General features: G+C 44.6%; 1 protein-coding gene across 1 annotated transcript in view; it reads left to right on the top strand.

Moving 5' to 3' along the window:
* Positions 1 to 20268, top strand: part of LOC310800114 (CUB and sushi domain-containing protein 3-like) — a gene marked incomplete at both ends in the record, with an annotated part of 662783 nt that overhangs the window by 234823 nt on the left and 407692 nt on the right. Inside the window, one exon of the mRNA XM_083662685.1 lies at positions 6467 to 6722. Coding sequence (XP_083518811.1) covers positions 6467 to 6722 — 256 coding nt within the window. The remainder of the gene's footprint in view (positions 1 to 6466; positions 6723 to 20268) is intronic.

The raw sequence follows: 20268 nt of genomic DNA, 5'->3' as shown, positions 1-20268 counted from the left end.
ATCTTCACCTCCTGTCTGTCCCACGCACCCGCCTCGTGACCCGTGGTGACAGAGCTTTTGCTGCTGTTGCCCCTAAATTGTGGAACTCTCTGCCGCCTGCTATTAGGTCTGCCCACTCTGTTGACTCTTTCAAGGCCCAGATTAAAACTTACCTGTTCAAACAGGCCTTCACCTGACTCCCTGGGTAGTGCACACCCTGTCGTGCACTTATGGGTATTTTCGCCCCATGCACTAAGCACTTATTACTGTATTTTGATTATTGTGTTCTTGCCATATCTTGTTTGCACTATTTCTAGCTGTGTATTGCTTTCCATTTGTGTGGCTTAGTGCCTTTTTACTCTATTTTTTATGTCTATCTATGCACATGTAAAGCACTTTGTGACTTTTGTCTGTGAAAAGCGCTGTATAAATAAAATTTACTGACTTACTTACTTTTGGCCAGTGGGCATGGGAAGTTCATCAGTTCTAAGTTGGCCCATGACCTACTTTTCTTCCAGGTTTCATGAAAATCCGTTCATAACTTTTTGAGATCTCCTCCTGACAGACAGACAGACAGACAGACAGACAGACAGACAGACAGACAGACAGACAGACAGACAGACAGGGTGACAGACAGACAGGCAGGCAGACAGACAGACAGGGTGACAGACAGACAGGCAGGCAGACAGACAGACAGACAGACAGACAGACAGACAGACAGACAGACAGACAGACAGACACACAGACAGACACACAGACAGACAGGCAGGCAGACAGGCAGACAGACAGACAGACAGACAGACAGACAGACAGACACACATACAGACAGACAGACAGACAGGCAGACAGACAGACAGACAGGCAGGCAGACAGGCAGACAGGCAGACAGACAGACAGACAGACAGACAGACAGACAGACACACATACAGACAGACAGACAGACAGGCAGACAGACAGACAGACAGGCAGGCAGACAGGCAGACAGGCAGACAGACAGACAGACAGACAGACAGACAGACAGACAGACAGACAGACGAGGCAGAAGCATAACCTCACGGCCAACTCTGTTGGTAACATAAAAAAGATGATAATGACTGTAATGGGACCGTCAAATCAGTGTGTCTTTACACAGTACACAAAATGTATAAACTCAATTCCAATTAAATTTAAATTGAATTAAAAGTACAAAACTTTTACTTCAAAAATGTTATTGGAGGACACACCCCTTGACATGCACTATCTAGTTTTCACAGGGCTCCTCAGTCACAAAACAGAAATGAACAAGACTTAAAGGTACTATCCGTAAGTTTGGCCAGAAAATAAACGTTCACAAAGTGTTTTCTATTACCAATGAGTGAATGCGCCGTTCCTTAACTTAAAAAACGAGCCCAGCCGCGTCTATACAATCCATTGTATTGAATCTACTTATGAAATGAAAATGGGAAAATAAGTTTCTCCCACCATCCTTACATTGTGCGTACAGTGACCGCACAGTGCAGCACTAAGGAGGCTATAGCCTTAATTACCAGTCTTTGGAAATGCACCTGGCTTCCAGACTTGTGGATGGGTTTGGTGCCGTTGTTTTAGGCTATATGTGTATGAAAATGGGCCAGGTGGGATACTGTATGTGTGTCGCTGTGTCTGGCACAATGCTAACACAGAGTGTGGAGATATAAGACTAAGCTAGGTGGGATAATGTATGTGTGTCGCTGTGTCTGGCACAATGCTAACACGGAGTGTGGAGATATAACACTAAGCTAGGTGGGATACTGTATGTGTGTCGCTGTGTCTGGCACAATGCTAACACAGAGTGTGGAGATATAACACTAAGCTAGGTGGGATACTGTATGTGTGTCTCTGTGTCTGGCACAATGCTAACACAGAGTGTGGAGATATAACACTAAGCCAGGTGGGATACTGTATGTGTGTCGCTGTGTCTGGCACAATGCTAACACAGAGTGTGGAGATATAACACTAAGCTAGGTGGGATACTGTATGTGTGTTGCTGTGTCTGGCACAATGCTAACACAGAGTGTGGAGATATAACACTAAGCTAGGTGGGATACTGTATGTGTGTTGCTGTGTCTGGCACAATGCTAACACAGAGTGTGGAGATATAACACTAAGCTAGGTGGGATACTGTATGTGTGTCGCTGTGTCTGGCACAATGCTAACACAGAGTGTAGAGATATAACACTAAGCTAGGTGGGATACTGTATGTGTGTTGCTGTGTCTGGCACAATGCTAACACAGAGTGTGGAGATATAAGACTAAGCTAGGTGGGATACTGTATGTGTGTCTCTGTGTCTGGCACAATGCTAACACGGAATGTGGAGATATAACACAAGCTATCCCGAGACTACGTTAGTGGGATTAGGCAGTTCAATTTATAACCCTGTGGCAATGTGCTGTCGGCCTGTCAAAGGTATGCGCTTGTTTTTTTAACAAACTAAATAGCTTACGGTAATTCAAATGCTTGATTAACTCATTGAGTGCCATGGACGGACATGTTCGTCATTTCAAATAGTAACGTAGAGTGCCAAGGACGGACATGTTCGTCAATTGTGTTTTTTGACGGTGGGGCGTCGATCAAAGCCTTCTGCCTCTCCTGTACAAATATTATTGGAGGTCTATAACCTATTTTACAGAACCCTTAGGTGGCGACAGTGCTCTCCAGGTTAACAGAAAGGCAGAGAAAAACAGAGAATAAGTCGTTGGGGAAACGGAAATCGCATCGCATCCGTATGCATCGATATGCATGAAGCGTTTTAACGTTAGATGTGCCCGCAGCAGCCAATCTGCTCCCACAATTGAGCTCCTCCATGTCCGCTGCGACAGCCCAGGCCATTCGCATGATCAGCCGTGGAGTTATTATTCTCAACTGGAAGCATAGGAGCCGGTGACAAGCACACGCGGAAGGCTGTAAAAAGGGGGGGGGGGGGCAGCACACAGAGCAGCACACAACACTGACCCAGACAGACCCAGGCAGCAGGACAGGGTTGGCAAACGCAAGCCAGAATATCCGATGCCCACCAGCAGCAAATCAAGAAAGCAAAGAAGCTGCAACCAGCAGCGCTTGGTTGCAGCTAAAAAATATTATTCTGCCAAACAAAATTCCCTGGCCTTCACTGTTTTATTGAAGGAAATTATTTTTGAGGTGTGACTACATCAGAAAATTAGCTTCAGAGTCAGTGATGTGTTTGAAATGTTTAATTTCACAAAAGGGCCATTATCTCAGCTTCTAGAAAAAAACTGCTCTTTTTTGTTAAATCAAATGAAAGTAATGCAAAAGTAGTGTAATAAGTAACGAGTTACTCTACACAGAAAGAAATATTGTAAAGTAACTTATTACTTTCAAATGTAAGTAACTAGTAATATGTAGTATATTACATTTTGAAAGTAACTTGCCCAACACTGTTCAGGAATGAGATGGTATAGAGGTATGAATGGAGGAGATGGCAATTTGATTAGGATTAATCATGCAGCCCTACAGGACATGATCTTACAAGCAGCTTAACTGACGTACAACTAATGAAAGTCTGCACTTGGTGTCGACTTCACACGTTCACTTCCTCTTCCCTTGACCAATCGTGTTCCAAGGCTCTTCCTCCCCCCGGCTGTGCCTGGCAGCTCTGACAGCCCTGAGTGGAAAGCTAAGCCATCAAAGGTTTCAGCTGCTGCTTCAGCCGAGTGTCACATATTTAGTCTTTAAATGATATGAAAAGTGTGAAAGCTCTGCCATCATTAGAGATGCTCTGGGAAATAAATAAGTCTGCGCCGGGAATAGAGGGGAGAGGGTGCTGCTGATGAGTAGTGGAAAGATCTATGAGAGGCTTGGGAGAGAGACAGCGATGGAGAGGAGAGAGAGAGAGAGAGAGAGAGAGAGAGAGAGAGACAGCGATGGAGAGGAGAGAGAGAGAGAGAGAGAGACAGCGATGGAGAGGAGAGAGAGAGAGAGAGAGAGAGACAGCGATGGAGAGGAGAGAGAGAGAGAGAGAGAGAGACAGCGATGGAGAGGAGAGAGAGAGAGAGAGAGAGAGAGAGAGACAGCGATGGAGAGGAGAGAGAGAGAGAGAGAGAGAGAGAGACAGCGATGGAGAGGAGAGAGAGAGAGAGAGAGACAGCGATGGAGAGAGAGAGAGAGAGAGAGAGAGAGAGAGACAGCGATGGAGAGGAGAGAGAGAGAGAGAGAGAGACAGCGATGGAGAGGAGAGAGAGAGAGAGAGAGAGACAGCGATGGAGAGGAGAGAGAGAGAGAGAGACAGCGATGGAGAGGAGAGAGAGAGAGAGAGAGAGAGACAGCGATGGAGAGAGAGAGAGAGAGAGAGAGAGACAGCGATGGAGAGGAGAGAGAGAGAGAGGGGGGGGGGAGGGATGGAGAGAAAGAGTGAATGAGGACAGGAAGAGAGATGGAGTGAAAGAGAGTGAGCCACTGTTTTATGGTCGAGTCCATTAACATTGGGCTCACGTGCCACACTCCCCACATTGGAAAAAAATATACAATTTCACAGCATTATAAGCCCTGTTTATCACCATTTGTTTGTTTCCTGAAACATGAGGGAGCTCAGACGACACAATGATGAATTACTGGCTCTTGGATGGAGGGAGGAGAGAGAGAGAGAGAGAGAGAGAGAGAGAGAGAGAGAGAGAGAGAGAGAGAGAGAGAGAGAGAGAGAGAGAGAGAGAGAGAGAGAGCGAGAGCCTTCTGACTTTTTTCTGCATTTCCTACCACACTCCGGCGGAAAGGAGGAGGAATTAATTTACAATTAATGAGTTAGAGAAACAGATCACGATCTGCCCATTTCTCATTTGTCGGAATGTTTCGTGCTTCCTGCCAGTGTGAGGAAAACACAAGCAACCTCTTTAATACAGTACATTTAATACATCTTAACACAAGCAACCTCTTTAACACAGTACATTTAATACATCTTAACGTTGTTTGATTGATGATTGATTTATTTTCTCATGTGATTCATCCTTACCGCAATACCACAATTCCATAATTACACTGGAATTTACTGCGTATTGGCTCATAGCCAGCAGTGTTGGGGTAACTCATTACAAAAGTAACATATTACATGTAATAAATTACTTTTAGCAGTAACTCAGTAATATAACTTATTACTTATAGGATTTCAATAATATTATACCAGTTACTTTGTCAAGTAACTCAAGTTACAAATTGAGTTACATTTGATTAAATCAAAGCACATATTTCAAAAAGATACAATCGTTTCCTAATCAAACTGTGTGTTTTTATGCAAATAACCACTCTAGATGACAATAAGAAAGGAAAATAATAACATTTAGAATTTTGGATTGTTTACACTGATTTCAAGGCGGTTGACATTATTTTTCGGGATGGTTCCGGGGCAGCGATGTCATTCTGCTGTTGCTGTTGTTTTGGTAAAAGTAATGCAAAAGTAGTGTAATAAGTAACGAGTTACTCTACACAGAAAGTAATATTGTAAAGTAACTTATTACTTTTAAATGAAAGTAACTAGTAATAGTATATTACATTTTGAAAGTAACTTGCCCAACACTGATAGCAGGCACCCCAACAACCAGGAGTTGGATAAACGACCCAAAGAAATGACATGTTTAAACAGTGAATGAAATGTCCACATGATGCGTTGTTTGCACACACACACGCAGAAGTCCTTTACAGTCGGTGTAGCTCTTTGCTCCTGCACTCGAGCTGCAGTGCTTCCACATTGCTCTCCCTCTGCTTAGCGTTATCTGCTGGGACAGGTACAGATGTTACATGCCTGGAGCCACCTCCTCTATGTGTTGAGCTTTGAATAACAGCTCAGTGTCTGTTCTCACTCCACCCTTCTCTCCCTCCTCTCATCTCATCTCCCCCACCCTTCTCTCCCTCCTCTCATCTCATCTCCCCCACCCTTCTCTCCCTCCTCTCATCTCATCTCCCCCACCCTTCTCTCCCTCCTCTCATCTCATCTCCCCCACCCTTCTCTCCCTCCTCTCATCTCATCTCCCCCACCCTTCTCTCCCTCCTCTCATCTCATCTCCCCCACCCTTCTCTCCCTCCTCTCATCTCATCTCCCCCACCCTTCTCTCCCTCCTCTCATCTCATCTCCCCCACCCTTCTCTCCCTCCTCTCATCTCATCTCCCCCACCCTTCTCTCCCTCCTCTCATCTCATCTCCCCACCCTTCTCTCCCTCCTCTCATCTCATCTCCCCCACCCTTCTCTCCCTCCTCTCATCTCATCTCCCCCACCCTTCTCTCCCTCCTCTCATCTCATCTCCCCCACCCTCTGCTCTCTCCCTCCTCTCATCTCATCTCCCCCACCCTTCTCTCCCTCCTCTCATCTCATCTCCCCCACCCTCTGCTCTCTCCCTCCTCTCATCTCATCTCCCCCACCCTTCTCTCCCTCCTCTCATCTCATCTCCCCCACCCTTCTCTCCCTCCTCTCATCTCATCTCCCCCACCCTCTGCTCTCTCCCTCTCTTTGGTGCCTGATGACAGCGGAGGACACGTGCGGTGGCACGCTGAGGGGCTCCAGCGGGCTCATCTCCAGCCCCGACTTCCCCGGCGGTGAGTCACCCCCAGGAGGAGGAGGCGGGGGAGGCGGTCCCCCCGGAGGCTCGGGCGCCACCGGCGACTGCAAGTGGACCGTCCTCGCTGACCCCGGCGACACCATCTCCCTGGTCTTCACCGACTTTCAGATGGAGGAGAAGTCGGATTACCTGGAAGTGGAGGGATCTGAACCGCCTACCATCTGGTGAGTGGAGGTGGGAGGAGGGAGCGAGGAGGAGGGGCTGCGTGCATCATGTTAACATGAGTTGTTCTGTAGGAGGGGCTGTTTGCACGGGTGTATGTGTTTCCAAGGGCGTACCAGAAGGGTGTTCATGTTTTGTGTGGCGGTGGGGGTATGTTATGAAGGTGGGGGTTTGTTATGAAGGTGGGGGTATGTTATGAAGGTGGGGGTATGTTATGAAGGTGGGGGTTTGTTATGAAGGTGGGGGTATGTTATGAAGGTGGGGGTATGTTATGAAGGTGGGGGTTTGTTATGAAGGTGGGGGTATGTTATGAAGGTGGGGGTATGTTATGAAGGTGGGGGTATGTTATGAAGGTGGGGGTATGTTATGAAGGTGGGGGTATGTTATGAAGGTGGGGGTTTGTTATGAAGGTGGGGGTATGTTATGAAGGTGGGGGTATGTTATGAAGGTGGGGGTATGTTATGAAGGTGGGGGTATGTTATGAAGGTGGGGGTATGTTATGAAGGTGGGGGTTTGTTATGAAGGTGGGGGTATGTTATGAAGGTGGGGGTATGTTATGAAGGTGGGGGTATGTTATGAAGGTGGGGGTTTGTTATGAAGGTGGGGGTATGTTATGAAGGTGGGGGTTTGTTATGAAGGTGGGGGTTTGTTATGAAGGTGGGGGTTTGTTATGAAGGTGGGGGTTTGTTATGAAGGTGGGGGTATGTTATGAAGGTGGGGGTTTGTTATGAAGGTGGGGGTTTGTTATGAAGGTGGGGGTTTGTTATGAAGGTGGGGGTATGTTATGAAGGTGGGGGTATGTTATGAAGGTGGGGGTTTGTTATGAAGGTGGGGGTATGTTATGAAGGTGGGGGTATGTTATGAAGGTGGGGGTTTGTTATGAAGGTGGGGGTTTGTTATGAAGGTGGGGGTATGTTATGAAGGTGGGGGTTTGTTATGAAGGTGGGGGTTTGTTATGAAGGTGGGGGTTTGTTATGAAGGTGGGGGTTTGTTATGAAGGTGGGGGTATGTTATGAAGGTGGGGGTATGTTATGAAGGTGGGGGTATGTTATGAAGGTGGGGGTTTGTTATGAAGGTGGGGGTTTGTTATGAAGGTGGGGGTATGTTATGAAGGTGGGGGTATGTTATGAAGGTGGGGGTTTGTTATGAAGGTGGGGGTTTGTTATGAAGGTGGGGGTATGTTATGAAGGTGGGGGTATGTTATGAAGGTGGGGGTATGTTATGAAGGTGGGGGTTTGTTATGAAGGTGGGGGTTTGTTATGAAGGTGGGGGTTTGTTATGAAGGTGGGGGTATGTTATGAAGGTGGGGGTATGTTATGAAGGTGGGGGTATGTTATGAAGGTGGGGGTTTGTTATGAAGGTGGGGGTTTGTTATGAAGGTGGGGGTTTGTTATGAAGGTGGGGGTATGTTATGAAGGTGGGGGTTTGTTATGAAGGTGGGGGTTTGTTATGAAGGTGGGGGTTTGTTATGAAGGTGGGGGTTTGTTATGAAGGTGGGGGTATGTTATGAAGGTGGGGGTTTGTTATGAAGGTGGGGGTTTGTTATGAAGGTGGGGGTTTGTTATGAAGGTGGGGGTTTGTTATGAAGGTGGGGGTTTGTTATGAAGGTGGGGGTTTGTTATGAAGGTGGGGGTATGTTATGAAGGTGGGGGTTTGTTATGAAGGTGGGGGTTTGTTATGAAGGTGGGGGTTTGTTATGAAGGTGGGGGTATGTTATGAAGGTGGGGGTATGTTATGAAGGTGGGGGTTTGTTATGAAGGTGGGGGTTTGTTATGAAGGTGGGGGTTTGTTATGAAGGTGGGGGTATGTTATGAAGGTGGGGGTATGTTATGAAGGTGGGGGTATGTTATGAAGGTGGGGGTTTGTTATGAAGGTGGGGGTTTGTTATGAAGGTGGGGGTTTGTTATGAAGGTGGGGGTATGTTATGAAGGTGGGGGTTTGTTATGAAGGTGGGGGTTTGTTATGAAGGTGGGGGTATGTTATGAAGGTGGGGGTTTGTTATGAAGGTGGGGGTTTGTTATGAAGGTGGGGGTATGTTATGAAGGTGGGGGTTTGTTATGAAGGTGGGGGTTTGTTATGAAGGTGGGGGTTTGTTATGAAGGTGGGGGTATGTTATGAAGGTGGGGGTATGTTATGAAGGTGGGGGTTTGTTATGAAGGTGGGGGTATGTTATGAAGGTGGGGGTTTGTTATGAAGGTGGGGGTTTGTTATGAAGGTGGGGGTTTGACTGTTTCCACATGAATTAGTTCTTGGTGCAATAGTCAACCTCTGGAACAACATTCAGACTGTGTGAAGCTAAACATCTCCTTTGAAACCCAAAGCGGTCACATTTTTGATAGTGTGGCTTAGTGTTGTCACGGTACCAATAATTCAGTAGTCGGTACCGGTACTAGTGAATTTCCACGGTACTCGGTACCAATTTCGGTACCACGGTAAAAAAAACAGACTGATATTTCTTGAACATATTCTCCTTTATTAAAGTATGCAACCATTTCCAATGAACAAATGGCATGTAGCCTTCAACTTTAAAACAAAACAATGTGCTTCTGCTTACTTCTTCTTACATTCAACTCTGTATGGCAGTGAGTACAGACAGTACAACACCAGTGGCATGTAGCCCTCAAGTATTTAATTTTATTATTATATTAAATATTATAATTTAATTTATTTCACAGAATTGCTGGAATCCTTTTTTTCAACGGTGTATATTGGTATTTGATCGATGCATAGGAATTCTGCCAATGCCCTATCACACTTTCTTGCTTCATGTGAGTTCTTGTCATATTTCCTCTGCTTTTCAAAAACATCAGGAATTGTCTGCTGGGTGGTCTTTTGGGCTCCGCGACTTGTGCCTTCCTCTTCATCTTCATCTCTCGCATACTGTTAAATGGAAAGTAACGTCAGTGAGATTTACTAAAATAAAGAGATGATAGAGACAACTGCACATACACACATGTAGAGTGCAAGCAATTTTATGTAGCTAGTTTTAATTCACGGACATGTTTCACCTTGTAGCTTGTATTTGAAGCTTGTATTTATTTTGATGCCATGTTGAACTAAGGCTAAGTTCGGCTATTAGCCGTGTCCCATAATGTTTCCATTACAAACATTGCATTGCACACGCGTTACACTATGCTAGCTAACGCTGTACCAGGTATTAGCCGGGTCCCACAATGATTCCATTACAAAACACGTTAACGTTACGTTAACGTTAGCGCAAACGTTTTTTGGTTACACAATGCATTGCCAGCTATCTCAAAAACGAATGTGACAGGATAAGGTCTGTTTGATATGTTGTTAAACGTGTTATTTTACACCGTTTGAAAGAAGTAACCCACCTTGAATCATTTGAACAGGTCTGGGTGCCTGTCTTTCAGCTGCTTGGCGAGATTGTTTGGTTTGGAACTCCCTTTCACACTTTTTGCAGATGGGGCTTTGGGGAATGATATTTCCAAATGCGACTCTTTGCATTCTTCTTCTCAACAAGTTGAGTTGTTGGAATAGGAGCAGCCGCTCCTGCTGCAGCCGTAGCCATTCTCTTCGCCGGCCGCCTGTGCGCACTGCTTGTGTCAACATACAAGCTGTGAATGACTGTTCGCGATTACGTGTGGACGTTCGGGGACACCGTAGTCCCGGAAGTGCGCGGGGCTGTATGCGCAGTATGTATGTGTGTTGCTCAGGCAGACAGGCTAACGTTAGCTGGCGGCTGGGTCCATGAAGCCAAGCCATGGTGGCAAACTAAATAGTAAATTCGGTACCCTCGGTACCATGAAAAACAGGTACCGTTCAGTACCGTAGCAATGTAGTACCGTCCAAGTACCGAAGTACCGAGTACCGTGACAACACTAGTGTGGCTGTGGTTCAGCTCCACATCCTGTAGGAGACATAGAGGAGAAACACTTGGGTGTGGTGTTGTGTGGGACATTAAGTCATCGATGACTTAGGGATGACCACATGTTTATCCCAAGGACCCCCAAAATGTTATAATGCCCTGCTGGGCAGCCCCCCACCAACGATACATAGCACAGCATCCACCTATAACAGTGCAAGGCATGGCACAGTCTGATGTGTCCAGTTCATCTCTTTCCCAGGGCACAGCTCAGGCCATCTTGTGGCAAATTCAGTTCATTCATTCAGTCAGTCAGTCAGTCAGTCCGTCAGTCAGTCAGTCAGTCAGTCAGTCAGTCAGTCAGTCCGTCAGTCAGTCAGTCAGTCAGTCAGTCAGTCAGTCAGTCAGTCAGTCAGTCGGGGATGCTTATTGAGAGGATGCGCTTTGTAAGATGGCCTCTAGAGGGTGTCTTTGACTGTGAGATACTGTTGGTCAGTGTATAGATATCATTCTAATTCAAATTCTGATCCGCGCATCACTAGCCTGCGTCCAGCTCAGCCCCTATGAATCGAATTTGCATAGCGATTCCTATGGGTCTGGACGCAAGCTTATCCACTGGTGGTTATTTCGGACAGATACTGTCCAACATGCCTGATTGGCTGGTCGATGTAGGTGGCAGGATCACGCGTTACAGAGCGCAGCAACAACACAGGTGCATGTTACATAGCTAGCTTAAGCTAGTTGTTAGCTAAGCCCACTACCTGCTGCTGTAACCACTTCACCGGGCACAAAACATCACTATGAGTGACCAAAGCTGCTTGCGGTGGTTGGTTGCCGGTAGCAAAGAGTTTTGAAGGCGAGAGACAAAGCTCGTGTGCTTTTTTTGACAACAGCACAACACACCTCCATGATGTTGCACTGGAACAACCTATTATTAGCCTTTGTTTCTTATTGAGTTATGCTCTTTGGCGCAGAACCGTCGGAGTTGTCCTGCTTTGCTACTGTGATTGGTCAAAGAGTTTGATGATTGACAACAGACTGCAACCAATCAGTTGAAAGATACGTCAGCGAATCAGTGGTGGATAGGCTTGCGTATCCAGACCCTAATGAAGGATTCATTGGGGCTGGTTACCAGTAGGGGTGGGAATCACCAGATGCCCCACGATACGATATTATCACAATACTTAAGTCACGATACGATAGTATTGCGATATGCTAGTATTGCGATATATTGAGTATTGTGATATTATTGCAATATATTTTGATTTATTACCTTTTTTCAACTGCAAATTATGTCCCCAAAGGAATAAACCTTGTCAACATGTGTTTTATCTAATGAGATAAAGTTTCCAGTCTGTTCATCTCACTTCAATCATTTTTTGCAGTAAAATGGGATTGTCAAGCAGACAGACTGACCAACACTGTCATAAAAGCACTTGACATTTTGTATAATAAAATATCACGATACTTGACATTCGATACGATACGATATATTGCCCACAAAATATCACGATACTATGCTGTATCGATTTCCCCCCCACCCCTAGTTACCAGGCTAGATCATTGTGTCATGTCTGTCATTTGGAGATGTACATACCAGCAGCATTGTACTCAATCCACAGAGTGCGAAAACAAAAACTCACCTGTGTTAGTAACGGATTTGAAGACAGTAACACATCTTCTGTTGGCCCGTGTGTGTGTGTGTGTGTGTGTGTGTGTGTGTGTGTGTGTGTGTGTGTGTGTGTGTGTGTGTGTGTGTTTCAAAATAAAATGTTCATCAGCATTAATGTTTTCAAAGCACGTCGCACAGTAATTGTTCACTTATTGATAAACAACCAACCCAATTCAATCCCTGTCTGTTACCATGGCGACGGTAAACATCTTGCCTAGCGCATCTTTAAAGATCTGGAGATGCAGTTGATGAGTGTTATAGACAGTTTTAACTTGACAACATGAACATTCTAAATGGGCGGCTTTAGCTCAGGAGGTAGAGCGGGTCAGCCAATGACGCAAGGGTTGGCGGTTCGATCCCCGCTCCCTCCCAGCTGCTGTCGCTGTGTCCTTGGGCAAGACACTTAACCCTCCTTGCTCCCGATGGTGTGTAGGCACCCTGCGTGGCAGCCTGCCGCCATCGGTGTATGAATGGGTGAATGTAGACTATCTACTGATTGTAAAGCGCTTTGGATAAAAGCGCTATATAAATGCAGGCCATTTACCATTTACCATTTAAATTTCCCCTAGCTGACTTCCTGTTGCAGTGTTTGCTAATACAATAGCTGACAGCAAATAAGCTTGGTTTCAAACGGTTCCCTAGCAACACAATTCTGTGAAAACCGTCTGTATAGTTAGTGGACTTTACATCTATTAGAGGGTTCTGAAGACAGGACGTCCGTTTTAATTGACAAGTGCAAATTCGATCGAATACTGTTGATTTATTGTCATACATGTTTATATAGATTACATACTAACTGGCATGCAAGTGCGTTTTAATGATTTTTCACAGGCAATTTTCCTCACGAGACATTTGAAATATTCCTCTTGCTTTTGATTGCGTTCAATCAGTTCACAAACGAAGCCCCAAGTCTTCCTACTGAATAATTCAAATCGCAGCCCGCATGACTGACAAATCTTCAATATAGTTTTGTTTCAAGGAAACGCCTTCTGACCCTTTGGTTCGTGACTTCCGATCTAGCTTGATGTTGAAGTCACTCGCCCCTGAAAGCAGGAAATATGAAATGGTTTTGACCCTCCACCTTGAGGCTGAAGTGATCCGTCTCCCCCGTGCCACGTGTGTGAATGGGATCATCCGCCCAGGTTTATGCGATCCTGCTGGACATTAATTATAATTGGATCCTGCTGGACATTAATTATAATTGGATCCTGCTGGACATTAATTATAATTGGATCCTGCTGGACATTAATTATAATTGGCTGAGAGAAAAGTCCGTCATCAATCACTGAGCTATGAGCTTTGTTGTCCCTGAGAGGTGTCATGTGGGAGTCTGACAGATACAGAGAGGTGTCATGTGGGAGTCTGACAGATACAGAGAGTGTGTCAGAGAGTCACAAGGGGAGATGCTGTGAGTGTGCTGATGACTGCTAAGTATTGTATGTTGACACAGCTGGGGAGAGAGAGTGACAGCAAGCTGATATGGAATGACATTGATGTATTTTGACAGACCATCAGGTTGACCCCCGTCACCGCTTAGCTATGAAAACTCCAAAATTAAAAATGTTGCAGACTTAAATGTCTCTCAGTTTTAATGCCTCAGAGCCTGATGGCAGATGCCTGTGCTGGTATGTGGACTAGGGATAGGTACAGTATGATTAACTGATGATTGATAATCGATCGTTAAGAATTTGATCGCTAATAAATCATTAAGAATGGTTGATCGTTAAGAATTTTGTCAATCACATGGAATTTAATCGATCTAACGTTGGTATCAAATAGAGGTTGAAATTATGAATGAATTTCACGTGGCAGCAATGAGACACGTTGCCAACCCGGTGCCCAGTTAAGTTCATGTATTATCGTTTGATATGATTGATGTGATTTGATATGATTGATGTTTTTTGGAATCGTGTCTACAAGAGGCTCAATTGTGTTTTAAGAGTGCGTTGGTGTTGGCTCGTTAGTGTTGGCTCGTTAATTTCTGAAGAGGTTTGGCTTGGAGCCTCGTGCTCGGCTGCCTTTACGAGCGACGCATATCATATATATATATATATATATATATATTTTTTCAATAGTGCAACTTTAACTGCCTTGTTTAAAGGAAGGCTTTCCCGTGGGGAATATGAAGATATATTAAATCTCACCCCCCTAAGGAGTTTGAATCCATTGAAATTTTTGAAATTGGTTGTTCAGAGCCTGAGCAATCAACCAAAATCCACTCTGTGTGTGGGGGGGGGGGGGGGGGGGGGGCTGGTGGGGGGGAGGGGAGCCGAAATCCTACAGTTCCCACAATGCACTGGGCTCGCGTGGCCTTCGATTCCACGCCCACCCCTCAGGCATTTGGCTGATATCAAACTCCAGTAGGTGGCGGTAATGCACATATATGTTTGCCAACCGCCATAAAACTCAAAGAAGAAGAAGAAGAAGAAGAAGGCTTCGACATAAAAACATTAGAAGAAGAAGAATATTATTATTTTTTGCCTCCAAATTGCACCAAATTTAAACGGTAGTATATACAGTATGTCGGGAGATGTCTTCATAAAAAAAAATCGTGCATTTTAAGGCATTTTCCTAGGAGTTATGAGCATCTGATGTTGTAACTATTTCATGTAAAAAAGGGTACATTGCTCAGCGTTGATTTCGTAACTTCAACGCACCTACTACTAGATGTAAAATTTGACAAGCTTTCCAATGCCGCCAGTCCCGTGTCTGTAGGTGCTTCTGTTCCCGAGATATGGTTCTTTGCAAGGAGCTATGGGGGGCTAACATTAGCTAGCCTAGGCTATGCGGTGAAAAAAGATGGCTGCCTTTTGTTTTTCTTCAGGACCTGTGAAGGGGCGTGGAGGACCTCTAGAGGCGGAACCATGGCGGCACACCCCCACAACACTTGTAGTTCACTGGTGCTCGTCTTCCGCAAGGTGGACTTGGCCTCGCTGACGTAAAACGCATCGGAGAGGCCAAAAAATATGTGAGAGATGGTTGATTGCTCAGGCTCTGAACAACCAATTTCAAAAATTTCAACGGATTCAAACTCTTAGGGGCGTGAGATTTAATATATCTTCATATTCCCCACGGGAAAGCCGTCCTTTAAGAGGATTGTTGCTGGACTTTAAATTCTTCTTGGTATAAAGATTGAATTGAGGAAAAACGAGCGATAATTGATTGCTAATTTTCCCGAACAATTAAGGACATTTCTTCACAGGCCCATCCCTAATGTGGACACAGTGAAAGGCTTGTTTTGTTGGTGAACGTGTTTTAACAAGCTGCACCTTTCTTTGTGTGTGTGGTGGTGACGTCATCACGGATCTTTTCACACTTTTCATGTGTGCAAGCAAACCTGTGAAGCCAAAGACACATTTCCACATTGTGGACAACAATAAATTGAATTGAATTGAATTGAATGAGTTGAGAGCATCAACGCACTGATGAGATGACTTTGACTGGGCCAGGTAGAAAACCATAGTGAGCAACCCTCTCGCCCATCAGATTCATTGCTCTCTCTGTTGCTCTTTATGAGTGTCTCTGTGTGTACAAGGCTGTGGTAGCTACAGCTAAACTTTCAACTGCTCTAACATATTGCACCAGCTGCAGGCAGGGACAAGCAAGACGTCAATCTACTAGGGATCGACCGATATGGGTTTTTCAGGGCCGATATCGATATCGATTATCGGCAATGAAAGACACCGATAACCGATATTTTGGAACCGATATATGTTTGCAGTAAAAATTTAAATCTTGGTGTCAAAATTTAGAATAACACGACCCGTTGTTGAAATTCATTTTCTTCAGTTTATCCAACTACAATATTATTTGAAAATATTCACTCTATTAATATTGATATGAATCAAAGTGTATGTGTGTGTGTGTGTGTGTGTGTGTGTGTGTGTGTGTGTGTGTGTGTGTGTTTGTTCAATCTAGTGGAGACTTGGGCACATTATCAAGATAAAGCTGTGTAGGCTACTTTAAACAAACTAACAGCTCACCACAGAAACAAAATAATAAAGAGGGTTTCCCTCAGCTTACACTACTTGACACTAACCTCGCACCAGGCTCTCTCAAAGGAGAACACAGACAGGTTCATGCGGGCATCTGCTGACCAATGTCTCATCCTAGTTTATTCGGTTCCCTTTTTATTGCAAACGAGTCCGCTGACGTACTAATGTCTCATCCTACTTTATTCGGTTCCTTCTCCCTCCTCCGCTCTGAAAAGTGGTTGCCTGCAGCAGTCTGCTTGCGCTGCGTTACACATGCGAGTGGATTGGAGATATATATTTTCAGGACGATACAGGACTATTGATTAATAAAACAGCTTCGCGCTTGACAACCATGGCCATTTGATTCAAAAAGAGCGACGCTACACCGTGGACGCTATGGAATTAAAATCTTGTGTCCTGCCCCAGTTTACAAGGTACACCAATCGTATCGGACTTTCTCCAACGGGCACGGACAGACACAGACAGACACGGACGGACTGCTATGGCACACCAAACGAACATTTGCAAACAGTCTGCGTTTGTGTGTGTCTGTCTGTGTTGTTGGAGAAAGTTTAGGGAAGGCACAAGGCAGTCACACTCGCTCACACAGCCGCACCAGGCAGAGTCCACTCGCTTATCAACGAGCTTTGTGGGGCAGGCAGCGTCTCAAATTTCATCTCTGAGGAGCATTCTGATAGGCTCTGGCTCAATATGTAACCAATCAGATAGCGCTGTGGGCGGGACATTGCCACAGGGCAGACAGGGGCTGCAGCAGAGAGAGAGTCACACAGGCTTCTGCAGCGCTTCATGGCGAAAGTAAATAATTTTTTAATAAATGTATTATATCGGCAAACAGCCAATGAAAATGCAGATACAGATAATCGGCAAAATGCTGAATATCGGCCATAATAATCGGCCAAACCGATAATCGGTCGACCCCTACAATCTACCCTTGAGTTTTAGAGCCCTTTAAGAATGACTGACAGCCAGCCAGGGAACCTTAAAGTCAGCCAGACATAACATCTACTCTTGAAGCAAATAGAGACTGAAGCGTAACCAAATGGAAGAACATGTCACATCTGAATTGCACATGCCTGTATTGTCTTGCATTCCAGGTGTAATATTTTCAGCCATCAGCCACTTGCTATTCTTTCCTAACCTAATAGAGAATGTTTTTCAATAAACACAAATAAAAAATAAATCCCCAATCAACAGCAAACTGAGAAACGGAAATTCCTAACAAAATAATTGATTTCAGCAATGGAAATATAAAGACAATAGTAGGGATGCACAATGATATCTGCACATCATCGTATCGGCCGATCAAGGCTTTCAAATGAAATATCGACATTGACCCAAAAACGTCAATTTCTGCCGATATGACAGGATGATAAAAATATGCTTTATTAAAAAGATGCTTTAAAGGGATACACCACTTTTTTTTAAGTTTAGCTCATTTGCCACATCCCCCCCACATAACCAAGATACACCATGCCTTACCGGCACTGTCCGCTCAGTTTACAGTGAGCTACAGTTGTGAAGTTAATAATTATCGCCATAGAATGGAGGCTAATTGTACAGCTGTTAAAAATCTGCCAAAACACACATCTCACGGCGCCAAAATACATGGTGTGCTTCGGGTACTCACCACATGATGAAATGTTAATCCAAAATGCACATAATTGGTCTTTTAGGAAGGAAAAGAAGTCGGCGGCCATGTTTGGAAAGTAGTGCCGGCTACCTCTTTTCCTTCCAAAAAGACAAATTATGTGCATTTTGGATTAATATTTCATCATGTGGTGAGTAGCCTACCCGAAGCACAACATGTATTTTGGCACGGTGATTTGTGTGTTTTGGCAGATTTTTAACAGCTGTACCATTAGCCTCCATTCTATGCCGATAATTACTAACTTCACGACTGTAGCTCAATGTAAACTGAGTGGACAGTGCCGGTAAAGGCATGGTGTATCTTGGTTATGTGGGGGGGATGTGGCAAATGAGCTAAACTTCCAAAAAAGTGGTGTATCCCTTTAAAGTAGTTTTCTTATTTTGCCCAGTGAACATCCAATATCCAATATCGTGCATAGATAACAGCCACAACAAAATAATTCATATAGTAGTAAAGCAAGAATAATTCTGGACATAATTCATAATGAGTCCAACACTAAAAACAGGCATGGCCCAGATGTAATTCCTGAGCCCATAATGGATATTTTATTAACCCTGGCAGATGTAATTGTTGTTGATTATGACTGTAGTAATGCTTAGCCCATCTTCACTGATGCGTCTCCTCTCCTTTCTTTGTTTTGCCCGTTGCTGTTGCGTTATGGAGAAAAATGGCCAATATTTCTGCACAGTCAGCCTTTTCCAGGCTCAAAATACATAGGAGATTGAAGGCACGTTCAGATTTTCCAGCCCACAAAAAGTCAAATGTTAATACTGCATAAGGTTTCTGGAAACTTTCCTCAGACTCATAGTTATGCATTATTTAATGATATTGACAGGTTGTTGCTCATCCTCCTACCTACTTGTTTGCAATATAGTTCACCCAATACTGTATATTTGTTTGAGCTGCAGTATTTATAACTCCTGTCCTCAGCATCTCACATAATAGACCCAGGCATACATATTGGACGTTTTGTAGAGTATAGCGAGTAAATAGCCTCTAGTACCGGGATACTCAACTTGCTTTGCCCGGGGGCCACTTTCGTGAAATGATAGAAGGCCAGGGGCCAGTTAATAAACAAACAATATACATTTTTCTGTAGCGGATTGTAGGTTTTTGGGGTGCCAGCCGGAGTTTAGTCTGACAATGTTGTGCACTCCGGATAGTTAGTTAGGTTAAGTACATACATAAGTGCCTGGGTAGCGAGCAGACGGCGGTATTTGACAATTTAGCAGCTAAATCATAGATGATTGAAAGATATTCCATATTCCAGACTGAAATGCTATAACAGAAGTGGAGTATTGGCCAGAATGACATGAACATTTGGACACTTATTCAGCGGGTATCTTGCATGTTGCGTTCAGGTGCACTGTAAAAAAATTCCATCGTGGGCCACACAGGGGGCTGCAAGTTGACTGTCACTGCTCTAGTACTAACATTGTTTTGCTGTACGCTGCTACTGTATTATGAAATGCTAAAACTTTCTTTTTCCCAATATTTTATTTTCAGTTTTTCCTTATAAAAGAAACAACAAGCTCAGACACTAAAATAAATAAAAGAAGTAGAAAAGGCATACATAATGCTTACATTACAAAAACAGGCTAAGACCTCGTCAAAGTAGGCCAAGAATGGGTCCCTGATATTTGAGAATCTTCTAAGCGAGTTGGGTCTCAGGAACCCGAGTCTCTCCGTCCATATAACAGAGATCATGTCCGCCAACCACAGCTGAAAGGAAGGTGGAGAGGGGGACTTCCATTCCCTCAGAATGAGTTTCTTGGTGACAGGTGGCCCCTGTGTCAGAGACTGTTGCACAGCTCTAGGGAAGTTCAGAGAGGACTCTGAGCAGCTGAAGGGTTATTTTGTAGGCCTTACGCTTAGTTCACACAGGCAACCTATGCATCGCCTTGCCTCAACCCACGCTACGCCTGCAGACCTTGAGCTGGGTGTGAACCGATCACACCGCACGCCTTTGCATGCTGAACCTGGAGCCGAGTCACAAGCGCCTCTCCTCTCTCCCGACTGTATTTTTTCACGTGTGGTCCCGAATTATCATAGGTAAAATAAATCTGATATATTTAATGTTCTATTGATGGTGGATATGTATAACCAGGTCTGACTATAGTCGGACATTTTAGAGAGGTGATCTTGCAAGAATATGTGCTGGCACAACAACATTGTCCATCTTGCTTCTTCGGTTGCTATTCTCTCTCATGAAGATTTGTTTGCAGACAGGGAGAAAGCCCCACGTGATAGCCACCCGTCAATCTCTCTCTCTCTCTCTCTCTCTGCTCAACACTGTTGTAGTAACTCCATTTTATTTTGAAATTCAGTTGACTTTGCCATTTCCCACGGATATTGACGCGTTTTTCTTCCATGGCTTGACAGAAGAAGCCTGCCTGCACGCTCC

Source organism: Poromitra crassiceps, assembly GCF_964638095.1.
Source record: "Poromitra crassiceps genome assembly, chromosome: 29".
In the NCBI taxonomy this organism is placed as follows: Eukaryota; Metazoa; Chordata; class Actinopteri; order Beryciformes; family Melamphaidae; genus Poromitra; species Poromitra crassiceps.
Note: the sequence above shows the minus strand (reverse complement) of the source record. Positions and strands in the feature narration are given on the sequence as shown.